The sequence below is a fragment of the Corapipo altera genome, unplaced genomic scaffold (assembly GCF_003945725.1).
Source record: "Corapipo altera isolate COAL_440 unplaced genomic scaffold, ASM394572v1 57, whole genome shotgun sequence".
NCBI classification, from domain to species: domain Eukaryota; kingdom Metazoa; phylum Chordata; class Aves; order Passeriformes; family Pipridae; genus Corapipo; species Corapipo altera.
The window spans coordinates 2067543-2089455 of NW_020884905.1; the positions used below are offsets into that span (position 1 = coordinate 2067543).

General features: G+C 37.6%; 1 protein-coding gene across 7 annotated transcripts in view; it reads left to right on the forward strand.

Annotated features, from left to right (window-relative positions):
* Window positions 1-21913, forward strand: part of DPYD (dihydropyrimidine dehydrogenase) — a 336400-nt gene that overhangs the window by 210691 nt on the left and 103796 nt on the right. For 5 of the 7 annotated variants that reach the window (XR_003528954.1, XM_027651422.1, XM_027651424.1 and 2 more), the window contains 2 exons: window positions 16184-16252; window positions 18718-18801. Coding sequence is in view for 4 of the 7 variants with exons in the window: in XM_027651422.1 (XP_027507223.1) it covers window positions 16184-16252; window positions 18718-18801 (153 nt within the window). In the remaining 3 variants the exon portion in view is untranslated. Of the gene's footprint in view, window positions 1-16183; window positions 16255-18717; window positions 18802-21913 lie in introns of those variants that run through there. The other 2 variants (XR_003528955.1, XR_003528956.1) reach the window with 2 other exon arrangements.

The following is a 21913-nucleotide window of genomic DNA, read 5'->3' on the forward strand; positions in this document are numbered from 1 at the left end:
CCTTGCTCCTATAAATAAATTTTGTTGCAGAAACATGCAATGTTCCAAAAGATTTTGTGAAGTTATAAAGTGAATAGAAATAGATTTGCAACAGCAATAATAGTTATTTGGATAGTTTATTTGGAGAGGTTTGGTTAGTTTTCCAAAGTAATCCCTGAAGTGAGATCATCAATCTTATGTGTCGGACCAGCTCTAGTTTTAGTAATAGTTTTCATCCACAGACTATGAACAAAATCTATCTATTTATATAAACCTTTTTCCCCTCTAAATCTGCACTAATGGTAGACCTTGTAATCTACTTACTGAAAGGAATTGACCAGAATATCTAATATAGCTGTAGATCTCCTTTCAGACTTAAAATTAAGGGACATTAGGTGGAAAACTGTTTAAGATACAGAGGAATCATAGACTTCACAGCTTTACTGTGAGGAGAAGGTCAAAGTTGGATTTCTCACTAGAGGTATTAGTAATAAGTTGTGTATTTTTGCAGGTATTATTATAGCTTTTGCTTTTAATGGATGGTTAGAGGCCTGTGAGATGTTGTCCAGAGTACATAGTATTTGCATTTTAGATACCAGTCACTGACTTGATTAAAATTATAAAAAGTTCTGCTCTTCCTAGGGCTAATATAGATAGCTTTGCATTTCCATCACAAAGAAATTATTCTTTGTACTCCAAATACCGGCTGAGCTGTGCATCCGTGTGAAAAGCCACAGACATCCTGACAAGTTCAACACCTACAAACTTGGAATAAAACATTTCTAAACAACCAGGTAGGGCCATGCCCATGTGGACCTGACTTGGTGCCAACACCAACCTGAATGGGGATGGTACCTGCTGTGCATGCTCAGGCCTATCAGAGGATCCTTGCCGGAAGGATCCTTTTCCACATGACCTGAAAAGGACAGAACACAAAGGGAGGGAACCACAAGCTGGGATGCATACTCCCAGAAGTTTCCAGCGGTGCAGAACAGCTACCTATATTCCTTTATCTGAATTTCAGATCTACAAATCACATTAAAAAACTCCAGAAGTTATCGCTGCAGCTTAAACTTCCTAAAGCCAGCTTGGGTATGAGGTGGATGCTTGGTAGGAGGTGAAAAAGCCCACACAGCAGTTGTTAAATTCACCATATGGAAAAGATCCCTTTCACTACAGAAAATTGGCAGTAGGCCTATTCCCTTAACATCAGAGGAAATCCTAGCTGAAAAGGGAAGATGAGGTTGGAATAAGGTACTCATATGGATTACCTTTCCCAGGAACTAAACCACATGACCCTAATGTGAAGCACCAGAATGGTCACAACTCCTCAATTTCCAGTGGCTACTGTGGTGGGTAGAAGAGATGAGACCTCGGAGCATGGAGCATATGACCATGTTCCTTTTTTTTTTCTTTTCCATCCACCACAAGAAAAAGGGAGGAATAAAAAACAGTAAAGAGAGGGAAGAGAGCTGATATGAAAGAACAGCAGACACATTAACAACATACCTCTATATGTTCCGGGGCAGCTTCCACTCTCCCATCCTGAGGGTGTCCTCATTGCTCCTGATCCTGGTTCAGCTGTTTGTGAGCCAGCAGGATGCATTTTCCTATGTGCAGTCTAAGGAGGAATTCAGCAAGAACTCTGATTTACACAGTGTATTTACACCAGAAGTGCTCATCCATTTCTGTAGGTACAGCAATTTCTATTTGCAAGGAAGAGTGAACAGAAACAGAGCCTGGTAACAGAAATGTTGATGTATTGAATCTTTGAGATCACATTTTCTTATAAGGAAGAAAGTTTTCTGGGAAAGACTCTTCCACAAGGTATAAAAAAATGTTCAAGCTTCACATGACTTGAATATTAATAGAGATGGGACTGAGCTACAAAATATGGTGCTGTAAATTTTCACTCCTGGAGGCTTAGGTGTTAGTAAAAAAAAAAGAGAAAATACAGAAAAATTCTCATCATTTCCAGTTTGATAGTCATGTTGGCTATAGCAGATCTGCTTGAGGCTTGAAAAGTAGCAGAGAAGTGACATGGAGTCAGTGTTACACCTCTTTTCTGGAAGAGATCTGGGGGACTACAGACCTAAAATCTTTTATCCTTGTATGCAAGTTGGTAAAAATTGTTCTGAAAAACAGAACTAGTAAAAAGAAAACAAACAAACGAAAAGTAAAGAACCCCATTTGTAGTATGCTTTGCCTTAAAAAAAAAAAGAAGTTTTTTGAGGACATCAAGAGAGACTCAGATGATAAATTGAGCTTGGGTTTCCAGAAGCATTTGATAGGGTCCTCCACTGAAGAGTTGGAAAGAAATTAAGTTCCTGTAAGATTAGAGAAAGAAACTTACATGAATAAATAACGAGTTAGACATAGGAAACAATGTTAAGGAATAAATACTCAATTTTCACAGCGGATAGAGAGCTCCAGGAAGATTTCTTAGGGATCTGTACTGTGTTCTATGCTATTTAAAATGTTTATTACCAATCTGAAAAAGAATGAGAATTTTAAGAATGTAAAATTTGCTGATAATAGTATGTATTGTATGGAGATAAAGATGAGAGCTGACTGTAAGGGGTTGTGAAGGATCTTGCACTCAGTCACCAAGTGACTGGCCAATGAACTACCGAAAAAAATTAAAGATAAAATCTAGTATGCACATGGAATTAAGCAGTAATAAATTTATATGTACAGTGAGGGATTGTAAGCTAACTGTACTGAGGTTACAGTAGAGATCACTATGAAAATTTCAGCTTAATGATGACTAGCATTGAAATAAAGCATATCAAACACAGGATTTCTGGGAAAGGAAGAGAGAACAAAGCAAGGCCCATCACTATGCCAGCATGTTGTTTTTTGGTGGTTTTTTTTTTTACATTTTAAATACACTGTGTAGTTCACATTCTTCTGGATTGGAACTAGAAGGGTGATAGGTGGAAATGAGCAATAGGAGATAATTCATCACATAGCTCTGCAGCTGTGGAGCTCATTCTCGTAGGGCATTGCCAGTCCCAGAGGTACATACAGGTTGAGCAAAACCTACTGGAAAAGCTATTTGAAAGCATCACCTCTGGCTCAGGGAATTACTGTGCCACAGATTTCTTAAAGGCTGGGAGAATTTTCAAGGGAAATACTGCTCTAAGCTTGACCTAGAGACATGCTGCTGGTGCATGTCAGAGAAGGAGGACTGAGCTCCATAACCCATTCTTATGGATTTCCATTGTCAATGCACAAAGAGCTGTTAGGTTTGCGCCCAGGATCAGAAACCCTCTCCTGGCTCCCAGTCCTGTCTCAGCCTTTGGACCATTTTTCCTCTACTGTGTTTTGATAACCTGATTAGCATGTAACTAAATTTCGTGAACTGAAACTGAGATGAAGGTGTATTTTGAACTAGTTTGAAATGATGTGCTAAGGGGTTTGTAATTCAAATGCTGTCTTCAGTTTACCAAGATTTGAAAGGCTGCACTTCCAGAGGGTCACCTCAGACAATCCTACATATAGACACACCAGGAAGTCTGCTAAAAATTTACCCAGAGGCAGTGTCTGATCATGCATGTTTCAAATGACCATGAAGTACATGTCATAATGTTTGGTCCCAACCCCGCGTTTGCACTGGAGTTTTTTGATTATATATTTTTTTTTTAAATATTGATCTGGTAAAGAGATGGAAACACATACTCTGGTCATCAATTTGAGGGAATTTTATTTTAAGACAGCACATATCTTTTGCTGGAAACTGCAATTTGTAACGGAAAATAAGACCACATGGTAAACTCAGTGAGATTTTAACAATCAATTTATGATTCAGATGTACATGTTTGTGGTGACAAATTAGGACCTTTAGGACAAGTGTGAGAAGGTCTTTTTTTATGTTTTTCACTTGGAAACTACTGCTTTGTTGAGAAGCCTGTCAAACTAGTTTAGTGCAGAACTGTACTTTCTTTCTGTGCATGCTATAAAGCCATGACTTATTTTGTTTGTTTTACTTTCACAGCTACAGTTTGAAAAATAGTAAGGCAGAGGACTATTTGTACATATGCTAAGAATATCCTTTTGATTTGAAAAGTGAGTTATTGATCCCTGAAAAAAAAAGAACAATTTTCACAGTTCTGTGAGGACTATGAAAACATCTTTAAAACTTTACCCTTAGGGTAAGAACTAGGAGAAAATTAAAGCCGTTTCTGAAATACTTCACCAACCATCTCCTAGAAAATGACCCAATCTGCTTGATTATTGGAAAAGACAAACTACTTAATGGCTAGCATCAGCTGAAGCTGAAGCAGGATGTGCTTTGGCAGTTGTTGCTAAAATTCCTTTTTTGCAGAGATTTGTGAGCGATCATTAAGCAGGAGTATTGACAAAGGAAATGCCCTAAACATAAAGACAGCGTGATTAAAAAGATATTTCTAGAATGTAATTTTGCTGACAGTGACATGAAGGGTTGCAGATTTCTGTTCATCGTATTAAAGTGTGAATATGCAGACTATTATTTAGAGGAACAAGACAATCTCTTAAAAACCCAACCGTTTTTTCAGTTTGATAAGTTACTGTGTGTATAATAGAGTGCTGCAAAATGATCTGTGAAATCTGGTTGGGTATCAGGAAAAGCATTCCCTCTTTCTAGAAGTGTCCTCCATAAACTACAACAAAAGAAATGGCATCATGTGTTAAAGAAACCTGTACACTAAGATGTCCATTTCGCCCCCCCTCGACTGTGCTTAAAATAGCAATAACAACCTTGGTGCAGGGCACTTCCTGGAGATTAATAACCGGCCAGGGTTAATGGCCCTCAGCAGTGCCTCAGGCCATCAACTCCTCCCAGCCAGTCATTACTCCCTGGGAAATGCCCTTTTCTGGGTAGTTATTGTTTTAATATTAAGAAGTTATCATTGGGTGGAGATAAAATGACCTTGAGGCAATGTTAAAAAATAAACCCCCCTATAGAAAAATTTAAAAATTATTAACAGTCTATCAAAATGAAATTCTAGAGTTTGTAAGAATGACACATTCTACTAGCCTGACTACCTGTGCAGAACCCCAAAGTTATCCTCCAGATACTTCTCCCCAGCTTCCATTTTATGTTTATGGTAGGCAATTGGGTAAATTATAGAAGTTGATCTTCTGAAACACACAATACCTTTGACATTCATTTTACTGTCTGTGATATGATTTTAGTCTTTTGTGAAGCACTGAACGTATTTGATTTAGATAATTCTGCTTTTTCTCTTTTATGTAATGTATATTACAATAATAATAGGACAGCAAATTTATACCTGATGAAAAGTAGTAAGTATATGCTGTTCCTGTAGCCCATATTCTGCAGATTCTGTAATGTGGTTTACGTTTTAGGCATTCTGCTAGAGCTCTAATGAAGAAAAATATGAAGGCTAGGTCTATATTTAAAAGTCTTGCTCACATACTTATGTAGGCTAGGAATACTAAAAATAAAATGGCATCTAACTGCTGTCCTGGCAGAACCTAGTGTAGATGCAGTTATACCATCAAACTGTTTATTTTTGTTCAGGAGCAAGTACGGGATTTGCTGCTATGAACTGTGCTGATAGTAGGAGAGCTGGCTCTATGCAGACATGTTCTAGCTTCGACAAGAAAGGCAGAGGCACATACTTGAATCTATCACAATTAGAGCCAGCTCTTCAGTCTGATTGACAGCAGCTGGACTATATCCCAGCCTCCTGTGCTTTCTGGGGAGGGGGGCTAGGGAAATATCTCAAATTCTGAGCAAAATGAGGGAATAAAGTGTTCCAAGATGTTTTTTTTTCCTTACCCACCACAAGGAACATGTAGATTAGCAGAATTCTTAGTGGGCTCTGAACTGATCTTAATCTACACCCTCAACACTGCTAATAGTTTCTGAACTTTTTATTCACATTGACTTTAAGAACTATGACCATAAACTTTTACATAGTTTTCATCACCAAACTGCTCACATTTGCCACATTTCTGTATTCTAGATCTCAATTGACCCTGGGGGTTTTGTTGGTTTTTTGTTTGTTTGGGGTTTTTTTGTTCTAATAAACTGTGCTGGTAATCAAAGTTAAGTAGCAACTGCTAAACATGCAAAATAAGGTGGCCAGCAGGACCCAAAAAGCAAAAATTATTGCTCTCTTCATATAGTCTTAGTCTAATATATGGTTATGGCAACACATGCATGCCAACCAATTACCATGGGATAGCAAATTACAGTGTGTCAGAATGGTAACTACTCCTGTGCATCTTTGGAACTTGCAGCAAATACAAACTGATTCAAGTTAATATGAATTTCTTCACTTTCGGATGTAGCAAACCAGACTTACCTCCTATTTTATGGAGTTTGAAAGAGCACTGGAGCAGCCGAATGCTGCAGGTGTGCCGATGGGTGGTAATGCATAAATCAGCAGTAACTTGTTTGTGCATTGACACCTTGTATGCATAGCTAGTGGAAATGGTCTATTCTTTTAATTGTTGAGGGAAAAATGTGACAGCAAGTACTTATTTACTGAACACTTAAACCCACATAAATATTTTAAAGGCTTCTTTAAAGGAGACCTAAATACATCCTTTGTTATGAACCACATATGTTAAAATGTAAATTCTGAGAAACCAACAAAGTGCTGAAAGAAACCACTGCACTTCCCAGTCTCACAAATCCCAAGAAGAATGCTTTTTCGCTGGTTTATTTTTACATCTTTCTCATGTTTTTAAGGGCAGATTTCCTAATTTATTTCAAGTTCAATTTTCTTTTAATTACTTTTACTTTTAAATTTTTTTTATAAAATTGTAGTTGTATGGATTTTTCTGTCTATGCATAATAGCTAATTAAGGTCTTAGGTTAGGAAAAAAAATATATTGAAGCTCTATTTCTACATTTCAGGGTAGCATTTATAAAAATCTGCATCACTTTTCCTCCGGTGTAAGAACATGATAGATTTATTCTTAGCCCCACCATTCTTGGCCACCTAGCCATTTATGCTCTGTCTATATAACCATATTAAAATCTGAATATGCTTCAAATTGTTTTATTTAACTATAGCTCAGATGAGAGAATCTAGAGATCGTGTGAATTTTATAGATACCCCAAATTCTTACCTGTGAGTAGTGTGTGCATCTCAAGGTAAAGGGTGGGCATTAAAAATGCATGTGAATTACATTTGCATTCTCTTATTGTTGTACTGTCAGACCCCTTTTGGTTCCTAGAAGGACTTCTGCCTTTGATTCTGCCAGAGGCATCCACATTTCATGTGATTTATTTTCAGTTTATCTTTTTGGGAACACGCATACTCACAGCTGGGTCGTTGATAAAAGCCTCACCAACACTAGATCTTACAGTGCTTTCATTTGAATGAGGCTATAATACTGTAGACTGTTCAGTGCATTTTAATTCTGAAATGTCCAATCACATAGCAATATGCTGAACAAGTTAGGTAACAATTTTATTAAACATCCAAATATACAGTGAAAATAGTAAGGCCTCTTTCAGTTTCTCAGCATCCTCTGGTGAGCTTCCCTAAAATATGAAGAGGTGGGTGGAGCTGGCAGTTGAGGAGGAAAGATTAGTCAGAAGGTAGCTGCCAACTTCCAGCCCTTTATTTTGTATCTTCTTTGCTGCTGGAGTGTAGCCAAAAACCTACTTGGGTCACCAAACATAACAGCTAGCTACTTAAGTAAATTGTAATGTCTGCATAGGAAAAAAAATTTAAAGCTACCCACTCATGAGATTTTCTGATCATATCTCAGATGGGAGCACTGCAGACAGGCCATCGCGAGGTTCAGTGCATAGTGGCACTGTTGTTCACTGAATTTTTGGCCCAGCTGGGAAATACCAGAGAATGATAAGAAAGATATATGAAGAGATCGAGTTTGGCAGAAAACGTGGATTTTCTTCTTCACTTTTTGAAAAGTTCTGTGCCTAACAGAAAGTAGTTTCTTTCTTTACTAGTAGACTATTTTTAATATAATTTTCACTACAAAAATATTTATATATGAAGCGTTTTCCAGATGAAAGGTTCTGGTGGGGATTCACTGGTCCTACTCTGACCATTGAAATGATCCCATGTTTTCAGCCCTGTGAACATTTGCAGATTGTCTCCGATCATGAGGTGAATCTGCCTGATTAATCAGGCAGGTTTGGGACTGTGAAGAAGCTCTACTTCTTGTGAGGTCTGATAGCCAGACTGATACCTAGACCAGACAGCAGCGAATAGTGTTAAGGAACTGATAGGTCTCCTCCATGCAGCTGGTATTTAGAGACATCAGATAATTTCTTGAAGATGAGACAAACCTTATAGCCTGTTCCTGCACACCTTCTTAATTACCATGCCCTCACCTATCAGAACAGCCTAACTGAAGAGTTTGTGCAAAATCAGGTGAATTATCAGTGCTTTTCAGTATATCACTATGAGGATAATGGTGCACAGAGAGAGAGTGGGTGAATTGTGGAGGATGCAACCAGGCTGACAAAATCATTTACTCCTTCAAAGCATTACTTTGGCACCGGCAGTGTCACATGATGAAGGGGATCACAGGGCTATAAAGTATAAAGGGGAGGGGTTTTTCTCCCTCCTCTCTGAGCTACAATTTTCTCCTCTACTAGCACTGATACTGGTGGTTTTCTTGAGCCTTCAAATCCAAGGAAGTGAATTAAAAGAAGCCCTGGGAGTGATGGAACAAGGGAAGAGATAGGATGGACTTCTCAGAGATGCAAAGAGACAGATTTGACCTGAGGAATCGCTAGCTGACTGACTGCAGGAGTTAGGGATGAAGCTGTTCAGTCCATATTTTGCCTCTTTATATTTTCTGATGAATTTGTTTTCTAATAAGTTAAGCAGCTTTGCTGCTAAGTAATAGGGGAAATATATCTGCATAGATGTCGAAGCAGTCAAGATCTGGAAGAGATCTTAGGGTTCCTTTCAGTCAACAGCTGCTCATTCCCTCCATGGGAGCAGCGTACATGCCTTGAACATATTTGTCTCCAGTTGGCTTCCCCTCTCAGAGGGGCACCCTGCAGAGAGTTGCCTGTGCTATTGTGAGAATAAAGAACAACAATTAGCGAGGTGCTCAAAGAACAGTGTTAAAAAGGACAGTGTGCATCTGGGCAGAGAATCTGATAAGAGAAAAATTTCTAGAGGTAGAGGAAAAAATGCACAGATTTGTGTTGCCTTTTGCCAACCTTGTTTTCCTTATGTGGTCTTGAGAATCAATAAGGTGTCAGTACCCTGGTGTAAAGCTTTTGCTACAGGTCATAGCATGTGTCTGAAATACTGTAGAATTAGATATATCCTTTTTCTGTTAGCTTCTCCAATATTGCATTGGCCTCCTCTGCTTTCTCTTTATATTAAATCAGTGTGGAAATACAGAAATACAGCAGGGGCATGCCAGTTCCAAAAGGGCTTACAGGTATTGTTTGTGAGAAGTACTGCCAAAAAATTAGTAGTACCTGTCTTCACTCTTCTCTTGGATTCAGCCTTTATTAACTTGTGTCTTTTCCATTCAGTATTGCTAATTTCCATTCATCCATGTATTCATTTTCACTCATTACCAAAGAGACTAAAGGTTGAACTAGGATAAGTTTCCTATGCAAAATAAAATCCTAAAGATTCTATCAAATTTGCAGAGATGTCTTCAGCCAAACAGATAATTTTCAATGTAATTTGAAGGGTTTATCTGAAGCACTGAAATTTTCAACAGTCTGTCATAAAGTGGACATACTTCTTCTGATCATGTAAAATATTTGAGCTTTCCTGAAGTGTTTGATACAGGTGCTATATTTTCTTTCATTATATGTATGTTTTGGGGAACTCATATTCCATGGTCTCTTTTTCACTCTTCGTAAGTTACCACATTTTAATTAAGCAGTGCCCTGAGTCATGGGAGATGCATCAGAAGGTCTCTTTTTTCTCTTGTCCATTCACTTCACTTTCAGTCATATTTCAAGTTAACTGGTCTCTCATTAAGTTAGTTTTTCATTTATCCACACTTTCCACGTGCATGATCTGTGCCTATATGTTTATGTGTACACGCAGGGCCAAGGGCATGGTAGCTCAACTCCTGCCCTGATAGTGGCTGATACAGTGCTGAGTCTGACATGGTAGAGGAGCAGTTACAAAGCCAAGTAGTTCCCTTGTTTTTCTACAGGTGCAGCATGATCTAAAGAACAATCTATTTAGCTTTGTGCTCCCATCAAAACCACAGTATTCTGTTATTTTACAAAGAAATGGATTTCTTCATAACCTTTGGGTTTTGTTTGTCTGAGAGTGTTACATCCCAACAACTCTAGACCTTAATTTGAAGCTGTAGCCCAGTGTACTCAAATAATCTCATTAAATAGATGGATCTCATTGATAGTAGCAGAATCATCATATGAAAATAACTGCCTTTGAAAATAAGTGTCTCCATTGAGCCTGGAATAGAATCTTTGCTGTTTTCTGCTCATGCTGACTTTTTTTGTATGTGATGCAGTTAGCAAATCATAGTATTTTCAGACTCTTATCATCATCTTCTCTAGACTTATTTGTGTGCTGATAATGTTTGGCCTATTTGTGTCTTGATCTGTTGTATCTCACTTCCGCTTCACTTTAAGAAACAACCTGGAGATCGCAGTATAAAGTAACAAGGCAAAGAAAGGGCTTTATTCAGAAGGTTTGCTACAGCAGCATAATAAATATACTAATATCCCCTACTTGTCTTATTTTCCTTTACTTAAATTTTCTTATATTATTTTGTTAAATTATTTATTGGAGAGTAAATTGCCTGAAAAAAGAAAAAAAGAAGAGAAGCAGAATTGCAGGTCAGCAATGTCAAGACAGTCTGCATTGCTTGTCTTTATCATCATGCAGAATCTTTTTATTAAGGCAGCATAGGACGAGTGGATTTATGGACTGAAGGTACAATGTTTCATATGTCCATATCCATCTAGATTGACAGTTCCTACCAACATGAATTTCCCAGGAGAGACAGTGTTACTGGTGTCAGTGGATGGCATCATTTACTTCAATGTTCCATTATTAAATTGATAACAAGATAATTCCTCTGCTTCTCAGGGACATGACAGGTTTTACAATTGTTAACTTTCTTATTGCATGGGGTTTGGTGTTCTAGGTATTTTTTAATAAGAAGCTTATTTTTTTTTCAGTTCTGCAATAAATCAAAATTTGCAACGAGAATGTGCAGAAAAAGAGAAACCAGGTTGGGTGTACAAGGCATCAAAATCAGACTGGTTTCTGGAGGGTTATTTTTGCAAGAGCAAATATTTGTGCTTCTGTTGTTTTTCACTGCTGTACATGTAAGCGTATTTGTGCAATACAGAATATTTACTGTAGTTGTACTCTTATCTTGTACAGTGGGTACTTACAAGTGTTCTGTACGTAGTTAATTCTGTCTGGATGATTTTGAGGATTATCTTTTTGCCAGCCAGTGGCCATTTTGAAAAGCAGAGGACTGCCACAAGTGGCACCAAGCAGGAGTAAGTCTCCAAAAACTTTTCTGCTGGCATGATGTGGCATAGCTGAGACTTGTCCTGGACCTGATGCTGTGCAAGAGGCAGAGTTACAGAGGAAGGCTAGTGGTGTGAGTTTTACCAACCCAGAAAATCCTGTGGTGCTGTTGGTATTACCTTGCACTCTTTGCTGTTGAGACTGCATCTAAGAGCTATTGTGAGGGCAGAATCTGACCTCTGGTCAGATAGTTTGACTTGCATGTGTGAAGAACTGTGAGAAATCCATATGCAGCAGATGTGTTTTCCATGTAGATATTTATAAGATTATTTATCGTGTCATTGAAATGTGCCCTGTAAACTGTTCTTTATTAACTTTTCAACAAGCGTGTGGTGGACCACATGTTGTTGTAGCTACACATGTTCAAAACCTTCAGGAAATCCTGTGAGTTCAGAGTGAGTTGGCCTGTTACAACATATGGGTTTTGGTCAAAACCGAGTGTATGTACCCCTCATTCAGACAGATGGGGATTTTAATGCTGTGAAATGGTGATTCAGCTGCCAAGAAGTTCTCCTGTCTTTGTGTGTTGGTATGGATGTAGGTGTCTTTTCCACTGGTGAGTGATAATGTTATTTTTGCCATTTGTTTTAGAAAGATTATATCTTCAGTGCTAAGTTCCTTCTTAGTAAATGCTTCCTGAGGAATTTTGTTTAAAAATGTTTGCATGTTTTCAGGCTAAGCAGGTCATGTGACAAGGCTATACTGTCTTGTTTTGAAAGAAGAAACATGTCTTGAAAGGAGGATTGAGGTCTTTCCATCTGGCCCAAATAAAAAAACATTTTGAAGTTTAGATTGATCAACAATAATTTTGTGGGTATTGAAATATGGTTCCTAATGTCATCTTCAATCTCTGCACCCTCTCTTTACACAGCAATTATCCTATTCCATATCTCTGCTTCCCAAACAAGTAGCTGTTAAAAAAGCAGTTCTTCAGTCTTCTTGAAAACTCCTCTTGATTTTACAGCTTTCAGAGGAACAGTCCCTTAAAGATGATGCTAAGACCATGTTTTTTCAAGGACTGTGCACATAAAAAATAAAATACTGGGGATTTTTGCAACTGTTTGAGAAATCAGAAGGGGGTGCATGTTGTGGCCAACAGCAGTGTCTAAATGGAGCATCTATGGACACTTGGTGCAGAAGTGCCCTCAAGTCTAATACAGCAGTGAGAAAGGACAGGTAGCGAAGAGAAAGCAGGAATTAAGTCAGTGGCTGAATTTCCTGAAGTACAGGTAGATTACACAGAAACCTGGAAGAGTAAATTAGGAACAGATACAGACTCTGGCCTGTGTGAGATGACCAAAATAAATTTGGTTCTTACAGGCATGAGGGTGGGGGATTGTGATTGCATTATGTCTCTTGGGAAGTTTTCCTAAATTTACAGGAATTGACAGTGTTCACATTTAAATCCAACCTCCTGAGATTTTTTTCAGACTGAGTGTACTGAAACTCCCTTACTCCCTGCAGAGCAGTCAGTACAGGACAAATGGTAATAGTCAACCTAGAGTTTTACTGCTGTCTGACTTTAAATAGATTTTCTCGGGATTGTCTGACCCAAAGTAGGCCCAGTTGTTGGGTTTTTTTTCTCCTTCATTCTGTTTTGCAACCTTTTGCAGTGAATTCTGTGTGCTAGGAAAGAAAGATCACTTGAAAACATTCACAGTGACAAACCTCATCCTTTTTATTTCTTTTAATGCTATTGCGTTCATGAGACATCCACATAATGATAATGGAAGAGGAAAAAAAACAATGTTCACAAGGGAAATAGATTCTAGTTTAAGCTTCCAGGGGATTATTATAAACAGGGAGAAAAATATTTTAAGGATTAGGAGAAGTACCTTGTCAGTGTTCTTTTAAGTAGAACAACTACTAATGCATTAGTTATAGAATTGTGTGAAATGTAGCTTTTTGTGAGGTGCTTTAGCTACAGTATATTCATCTTATAATTCTGTCCTACCTGGTGCATTACATACCCTCCCTTTTCCATCTCCCTTCCTTCCAACAAAAAAAAAAGTTTTATTGTGGACCTTTTTCTTCCATGAATGATCAAGAAAATTCTGAACACAGAACAGTGTCTGATGTTACAAACGTGTTTGTCCCTTTATGGGCATTCAGAGAAATTGTGGATCGCCCTGTGTAGTGTCAGGGCATAAGGACCTTGTCTGTGACATCTGTCACTGTGATCGTCAGGGAGGAGCAGTGTCTGCAGGGCTGCTGCGCTCCTGGGCACAGGGCAGAGCAGGCAGGATCTCTCGGCAACAGGCAAAATAGCAGTTTGGATGAAGAAGAGGAGGGCGCAGCACATACCAGCTATGATTTTGATCTGGAAAAAAGAGAGGACCAGGGGTCCCACTGTGCTTCAATCATGCACGGTACGCAGGCAGCCCACACTCAAGCTATGACAAAGCTGCAATTTAGTCAACCTTCATTTACCACTTACTACGCTTTAGCAGCAGCTTCATTGTAAGCCCTGTCAGCAACCCACTTTTGTAAGCTGGGAAGCGTGGTGCGGCCTCGCACTTGTGGCTCAAACCACTGTAATTAAGCTTATGTCAGGTTACCACTGCAAATTTCAGGAATCAGGAGGAAGGATGTGCTCTCCATGGATGCACCTGGGCTGGACCATATGCTGGGCATTCGAGAGATACTGTTTTGGGCCATTAAAGTTGCAGGGGTGGTAATGTGGTACATGGCATTGTAGGCACCAAAGATGTAAAAAAAAAAAAAAAAAAAAATTAGTGAGAAGAGGCTAAGAAGCTGAAATGTGATACAATTTCTGTTTATTACTTCCCAGTAAAACCTCTGATTTTTATCACTTATTATTCCTTTTTCTTGCTATTCTCTTTCTAGGTAGTAGGTGATAAGAGTCTGTGATTTCTTTATAAGTTCCCATGTGTGATTTTAGAAGTAGATTCAAACCTCAGGCATCACAGATAGTTCCCCTAAATGTTCACCCGTGATAATTATTATTTTTTTTTGTCATGGGTACTGATTCCAAATGAAAAGTTTGTAGAGGCATTTTGGGGAAGAATAATCACTTGAGGAAGGACAGTTTTTTTAGCAGAGTGCTGGAAGATCTGTTTCCACCTAGGAATTAAGTTTCATTTCAAGTTATAAGAAAACAGTGGGGGGAAAAAGGAGAATAAAATACCTGCTATTTTAAAATTTTCATTATTCCCTTTGAGATCATGGTTTTCCCGTGAAGAGTCATGGCAGAAATGTAATTTTTGCTTTCAGTTATTTTTGTTATTGTAAACCACTGCTTCTGTCAAAAGTATGTACTTAATTTTAAATGTGAATGCTAAAACTAATCAGTATTAAATAAACATGTTGTCTTAATTAACAGCTCTTTGAAACATCACAGATCTTGTTCCTCCTCTTTTGTACACTCCCAGCAGAATTTTCAAAGTTCATTAATAACACTTGATGTATTGTAACTCAACTACTTATGAATATAGTCAGCCACCCTTGTTGTCTTTTAACTTTCCCTGATGAAAAAATTTGATTTGTTTTAAAGCTCAATTGTGCGAATTGCTGATATACTTTGGATTTTGACTGCAAGTGTGAAAATCTTTATCAAGTTGTCAGTGTCTGAGCTGCTGGGTTGTTTTGTTTTGTTTGTTTGGGTTTTTTTTTTTTTTTTTGCTTTAGTTAGTTTAAAAAAAGCATGAATTTGACAAGAGAGTTTCTAGCTAAATTCCAGTTGCTTTATATTTTTCTCATATATAATTTCTTGAACTGATTTTTCACAATTTTTGCTTTTAAAAATCAATTAGAGTCCTTTAAAAGAGATTTCTGTTTATTTCCAAAGTACTCAATTTGTCTTGAATATTCAAATAGCACACAGAGCAGATTTTGTCATGACATATAAAGCTATATAAGATTTTTCACAATTAAAAAAACTGTGGTGTAGGAGAGAGACTTTTTTTCCTCTGTCAGAGGGAAATAAAAGCATGACTGGTAATGATTGTGTGTGCTTAATGAAAAGCTTGGTCTTATATTTATGCCAGAGGTGCACAAAAATGGGCACCTGCAGGCAAGGCAGGTACTTTATCAAATGCTTTCCTTCTCAAAAGACTGCCATCCTGCAAACATCAACCAGAAGAGTGGATGGGTAGGTAGTCTACAAGTAGGTGGGTGGTAGATTGATTGTAGAGGTTCATCAGAGCAAAACAATGGAAATAGTGGAAATAATGATGATGATGAGTGGTATTGTCCTTTTAAATGAATAGAATGTAACCTCACCATGTCCAATTTTCTCCATAGCTGCCTTACTTTTTAAAGTGCCTTTCCCTGCCTTCTATAGATACTAAATAGCTCATCTTTCATGTGGAGATAATTTGGGAGTTTGCAGTTTCCAACAACTGTGTGTGTTGAACAATTTTTCTACACTGTGCTTTTCAGTATTTGCCTGAATTGAATGAGTCATTAACCTTCAGCATTATGGGAAGGTTCGAGAGAAGTGTTATGCTGAGGGGGTGACAGATTAAGCCTATCCCAGATATCTTAAAAAGCAGGGATACAATACATGAGTTTATATACTGTGTGTCATCCCCAGTGAAATCTGCAGCTGTATTTCACTGTATAGCTGGTGGCATGCAGCTGGTAGTTCCCATGTGCAGGTTGTGGCAGTTAAAGCCTGGAGTCACAGTAACGGGCTGTATTACAGAATGGGGTAACATGGCTTAAAATGATTGCATGTATGTTCTTTACAGGTTCTGATTGCCAGTATCATGTGCAGCTATAGCAGGGAAGACTGGACTGAACTTTCAAAAATGGCTGAGGTAATGGTTTCCTAATTGTGTTTCTGCATATTTTTTTAAATTCTCCTTAAAAACAAGAGCTGCAGTAAGGACTTTCTTGAAAGAAATAGATTCAAAGAGAAAAATGAGAATTTAAAGCATGTCCATTATAATTTGTTTATTCTGTGTTTTCATTAAAGTGATGGAAATGTAAATTTAAAGGAAATCTGTTCCATAAAAATGGTCCCTTGGATTTTTAAGCAGTACCTGCAAAGCCTTTAGTCTTTGAATCTATATACTTTTTATTTGCATTTTAAGCAAACTGTATATTATGACGGATGCCCTGATAAAATTTAATTCTACCTTTGAGAGCCTAACTTGATCTTACCTTGCCTACAGGCACACTAGTTTGACAGCACCAGAAGAAATTTTGAATATAAAACTCTTGAATATTTAAAGTATAAAGGGCTCATTTAATGCTATTCTAGTTTTAATACAGACTTTCAAAAATGATGACTGAGAAAGCCAGCATATATAATAGCAGTCAGCAGGCTTCCTATAGTATAAGTCCAGTCTTACAGAAATGCAAACAGACTATGCACCTGAAATTTCTATTCAATTTGAAGGGAAAAACTATTTAATAACATGTACCTGTGTCCATAGGGAGTAGTATAAGAAATACTTGATTAAGACTGCAATAATTTCATTCAGAAAGGTGCCTATATCAAAATGGAATGCAAAGTTGTTATATTTAAATTAAAGTGTGTTTTCCACATAAATTATCTAGAGGAAATAAATAGCATAGTATTAACACATTTAAGCAAAGAAAAAATTAGCTTGTCATTATTGCTAGCATTAGCTCAGATTTAAATGTTTTCTAAGTATTAAATATTTTTAAAAATGTATTTATGTATCTGTGGATAGAGGTGTGTATATTTTGAATTTGTGTTTTCAAATGGCAGAATGTTTGGACGTTGTTGTTTATTCAGTGTCCTAAGCCCTCCTATGATGATGTGAGACAACACTTCTCTATTTTCTCTGAGCATTTTAAACCTGTGAGGAAAAAAGTCACTTTGGGGACTTAGGGAAGTGAAATTAAACATTATCAGTAGTTAGCTTGGTGATCTTCGACACTATTTCAATTTATACCTGTATTTACCTAATTGACCATGAAATCATTTTTTGGAATCTGTGCTTGACAGGAGCAGTGCCACTTTTAAACTGACTGAGATGAATGGCTTTATTGTGCCATTTGCTCCCGCTTTTTTAATTCGGTGATACTGCTATCCAACTTTAAGACAGATATTTCCAATCCGTGCTTGTATTTGTGCTACCCCTTTAGAAAAAAGTGGTTCTTTAAATGTAGTCAATGATGTGTAACGTATGTGGTACAACATTCTTCTGGAAAGTAGTTGTTGGTGTCGGCTCTGTGGAGAGCAGCACACTAGTTTGGGACGCTCTGGAGCTCACAGCTGAAGAGCAGTGATATTTAATCGCATGTGTAGGGTCCTACCTAGGAGGTAATAGATGTGGCTTTCCAGAGAGCAGAAGCCCCAGAAGGTACTGCAGTGCCTGTCAGCAGGAGGGCGACCTATTCATACAAAAGGTCAGCTTGTCAGGGAGACCGACAGCACCGGCAGCAGCGCGGCATGGCCAGACTCGTGGAGCTGGCTGGAACGGGGAGGATTCCTGAAAGTGATGGATGGCTTCTCCCCTGCTCACGCACTTGGGGAGTTGCTGAACCGTGGCCACACAGCAGGAAAAAGTTACTCCAGTTCAATAAGCAAAAACAAAATGCAAATGCAAAACAAAATCCTAGTTAGAGCCACGTGGAAGGCAACAGGAGAGACGTTTGTCTCAGGCGGAGCAGTTCAGGAGAAAGGAAGAGAAGCATGTCTTTGTGCTGCCGTTGTACAACTTGGCTCCCTTGCCTTTTTAATTCTAACTAATAGAGGGTGATGAAGAGAAATTAACATGAATAATGTTTGTATAGACTTTTTTTTATTACTCTCTTATTCTTCAGAAAGAAAAATATTTAATGTCAAAAGCTATAACACAGTACAGATGCCTGCAGAAAATTTGGAGACTAAATTCATTAAAGGAGAAAGGAAAAATTTACTCCTGAGTTACAGTTCTTCAGAGCACAGCAACACCTGTGTAACGCTGCTTGCCAAACCTCTCTTTCAGTGCTGCTCTGAGGACCTGCAGTTACAGTCCATTTTTTAACGTTTTCCAGAACGAACTCTTTATTGTCCTTGTCTCTTTTTAATTTATTTTTTACTTTAATTTCCTTAATAATTTTTGGAAACCACATAAATTTTTGAAATTTCTGTCTGTAATGATCAACACGTTCTTTTTCAGGGTATCATAACCATAGCTTTCTCTCTTTAAAAAATAAAAATAAAATGTCTAAAGAAATCTATATAGCATGAACAGTAAATGCTACAGGAAAGAGTGCATTACTTGAAGTTAATTCTGCATTTTTTTTCCTTCTATATGTTTCATAGGTTGCTGGTGCTGATGCTCTGGAGTTAAATTTATCATGTCCTCATGGTATGGGGGAGCGAGGCATGGGACTGGCCTGTGGGCAGGTAGGACTGTAACTGCAATCTCTGTAATGTCTCTTAAGCAACGTTGATAGTTACACCTCAGGGGGGAAGACACAAGCAGCAGATTACTAGCTTGAGATTTTTAGGTTGAATGTGTTTAAATATTTAGTGCTAAAAGGAAAAAAAAAATACAGAAGCTGAGAATGTACAAAATGCTTAGTTTTGCTAGAACAAAAGTGCATTATGTATTTGACAAGGAACAAGATGAAAACAAACAATTTCTGAAAAGCACTTGGACAGAATTTGTAGGTTTCCATTTCAGTACCCTGTAGGTATCTTTTAGATCACAGTCTAGTAACTAGTGTGTATATCAATAATGATTTTGAAGGACATGAGATATATGCACAATTCGTTTCACAATCTTTAACATATAAACCCAACTGTCTTTTAGAGTCATGGAAGAGGACGTGCATTCTGGTAGTACCATGTGCAGCTAACATCTTCTCTTATAGGATCCTGTGTTCCATAACCTATAGATTTGTTGTTTTATATGATTTACGTTCAAATTACCTGTGCCTGATATCTCTGCCGTGTAGAAATCTGTTGCAGTTTATCAATACATCCCATGATTTCAGTTAGAAGAATGTGTGGTGTTGTGCCCATGAAAAGAAAATAGACATGAACAAACTCCAATTCCTGTACTAATATCCCTTTGAAGTTTTCAGATTTTTGCATGTTTTGGTCATGGTTTGAAATTTGTTTGGGCTCTGAAACATGCCCAAATATGGTGAATTGTAAGTCTCTGAAAAATCTCGGTTCACGGTCTACCAGGAGAGATTTTCTTAACTTTGACCATCACAATTTCAGAAATATGAAACCTGTTTGATTTTCCGTCTTACTACATTTTAGGGAGAGGGGAAGAAGAAGAGGAAGGAGATGCAGAGTGGGAATGATGATTATATACCCTAAAATCAACATACTGTTATTCACTTGACCTCTTTATAGAGGGCATCTTAATTCATCCTCACTTCCTCAGTTAAACACAACACTTTTAAGAACTGAGGTGTGGTTGGATAACTAAACCATTAACTTTCCTAAGCTAGGGAAGCAGTAGGAGTTGTAATCACTGCAACTCTGGACACACTACAGGTATACTTTTATCATAGCAATACTGTCAGGAACAGTGAACTGGACATTTTATTGTTTTCTGTGAACAAAATTATGTCAGTCTGGTCCATGCTATAGATTAATGTTTTTGATGAAAGTCATTTGGATGCTTTTCATGGCCAGTGGTCATTTACTGGAGTTATGATTAGAAATGGGAGAGAATCAAAAAAACCCTCCAGGATAACACTAGCAAAACAGTAGTAGTTATTATTAACTTTTTTCCCTGAATTGCATTCAACAACAAAGTGCTATTGTAGTCATCTTTGTAAGTTTTTGAAGAAATTTCCACCCTTCACTCAGCAGAGTATAACTCAACACTTTGGCTTGTCCCTACTTGAGATAGCAGTGCTCTGTAGAAGGGTGTAGTTTGGTCAGGAAGAGCTCTGAGGGTTTCGTGTAGAAACCAAAACAGGCTCCTTTCAAGTATGGGTTTTTTTTATTTTTTTAAGGCATACATTATTTCCAGCTTTCACTGTTTGGAATAATATATGCATGTGAAGTTGCTTAGATGTGTAGTCAGTAGGGAGCTGTCTGGCTACATGAGTTTTTACATATCTTTCAGCTATTGTAAAATCAGAGAAGCAAATGCAAAATCTGAGCACTCAGGGCTATCGTGTGGATTTGTGACTCTCCATGGAGGAGATCAGATCCATGAAGCAAAAAGATGATTACTTTATATATACATATATATTTGTATAATAATAAAATTTCTGTCTCTCCCATGCAATATAGGTATTCTTTGGAATGTTTAATATTTACTACTCTTGCTTAAATACGTTCTTTTGTTTTCTTAACTGTCTTACCAAAATGAGAGCTCAGAAAAGAACTGACTTCTTTAAATGAATATATGAATAAAATAAACCATGTTTAAAGGGCTAGATCCTAATGTTCTTCCTCAGAGTTGGCTAAAAATAAATTATAGTGACTTTAAACGTAGATTATTGAAGCAGAGGGTGGGGATAAACTGGATAAAGTAGAGATGTGCAACAAGATTTATCAGTAGCCCTTCAGGGGGCTTAAATGTGTGGTGGCCCCTGGAGGCCCCATCATAAAATAGAAAAGTGCCAGAAAGTATTTTGGCTTTACTCCTAATTTTTATTTTTTTTTTCCCAGAGCTGAAGTCAAATAGGTCATACATGGGTGGTGTGGGGAAGAGAGGGCTCACATATGCTCTGTAAAAAAAACACTACTTGATATCTGGAAGTCAGGACATGAGGCTTTGAGAGGCAGAGCAGCTTTCCCAGTTGTACAGTGAAGCAGGTTTTCTTAAATCTTTTTGATAGCATAATCCATGTCTTCATAGGAAATTTTTTTAAGGATTAGGTGCTTTTCATGCCTAAGCACATTAAATCCTCAGGAAACTACAGAAATTGCTGAGATGAAAAATAAGGGCAGAAAAATGTGTGCTTTTACTATTTATATTGTCTAAAATGTTCTACCTTTTTGTTGTTGTTTAAAAAAAAAAGGCAAGGAAAGGTTAATTACACTGTCTACTTTTTCTCCTCATTCCAATTCCTAGGGTGTGCCTAAGGGTAAGTGTACAAATCTGGGAACATCAGATTCGTGTTCTCTATCCTGTTTTGTTATCTAGTCTCAAACACTTCCACTGTTTTATACCAACTGCAAATTTAAAAAGTTCCAGATATATCGAAATTATATATATAAAGATTGGTACTAAGCATAGTTGTTTGCTTTATACTGAATTACAGTTCTCAACTTTTATTTGATTTTAATTCCAAGTCATTAGTGCAGACACTCTGGCGCCCAAACAGCATAGCTAGCCAGAGGGTAATATTAAGAGGCATCTGTATTGCTGCCAATAAGTTACTTAAAGCTGGTTCTGTATAAAATGTCAATTATATTTACTAATGCTGATTAACGATAATAAAGTTAAGGTTTTTATTCTTTTGTAACAATCTGCAACTGTATAAAAGTGGATATCATGAAAAATTGTAATCGAATTTCCATTATTATCTGTAACAGCGCT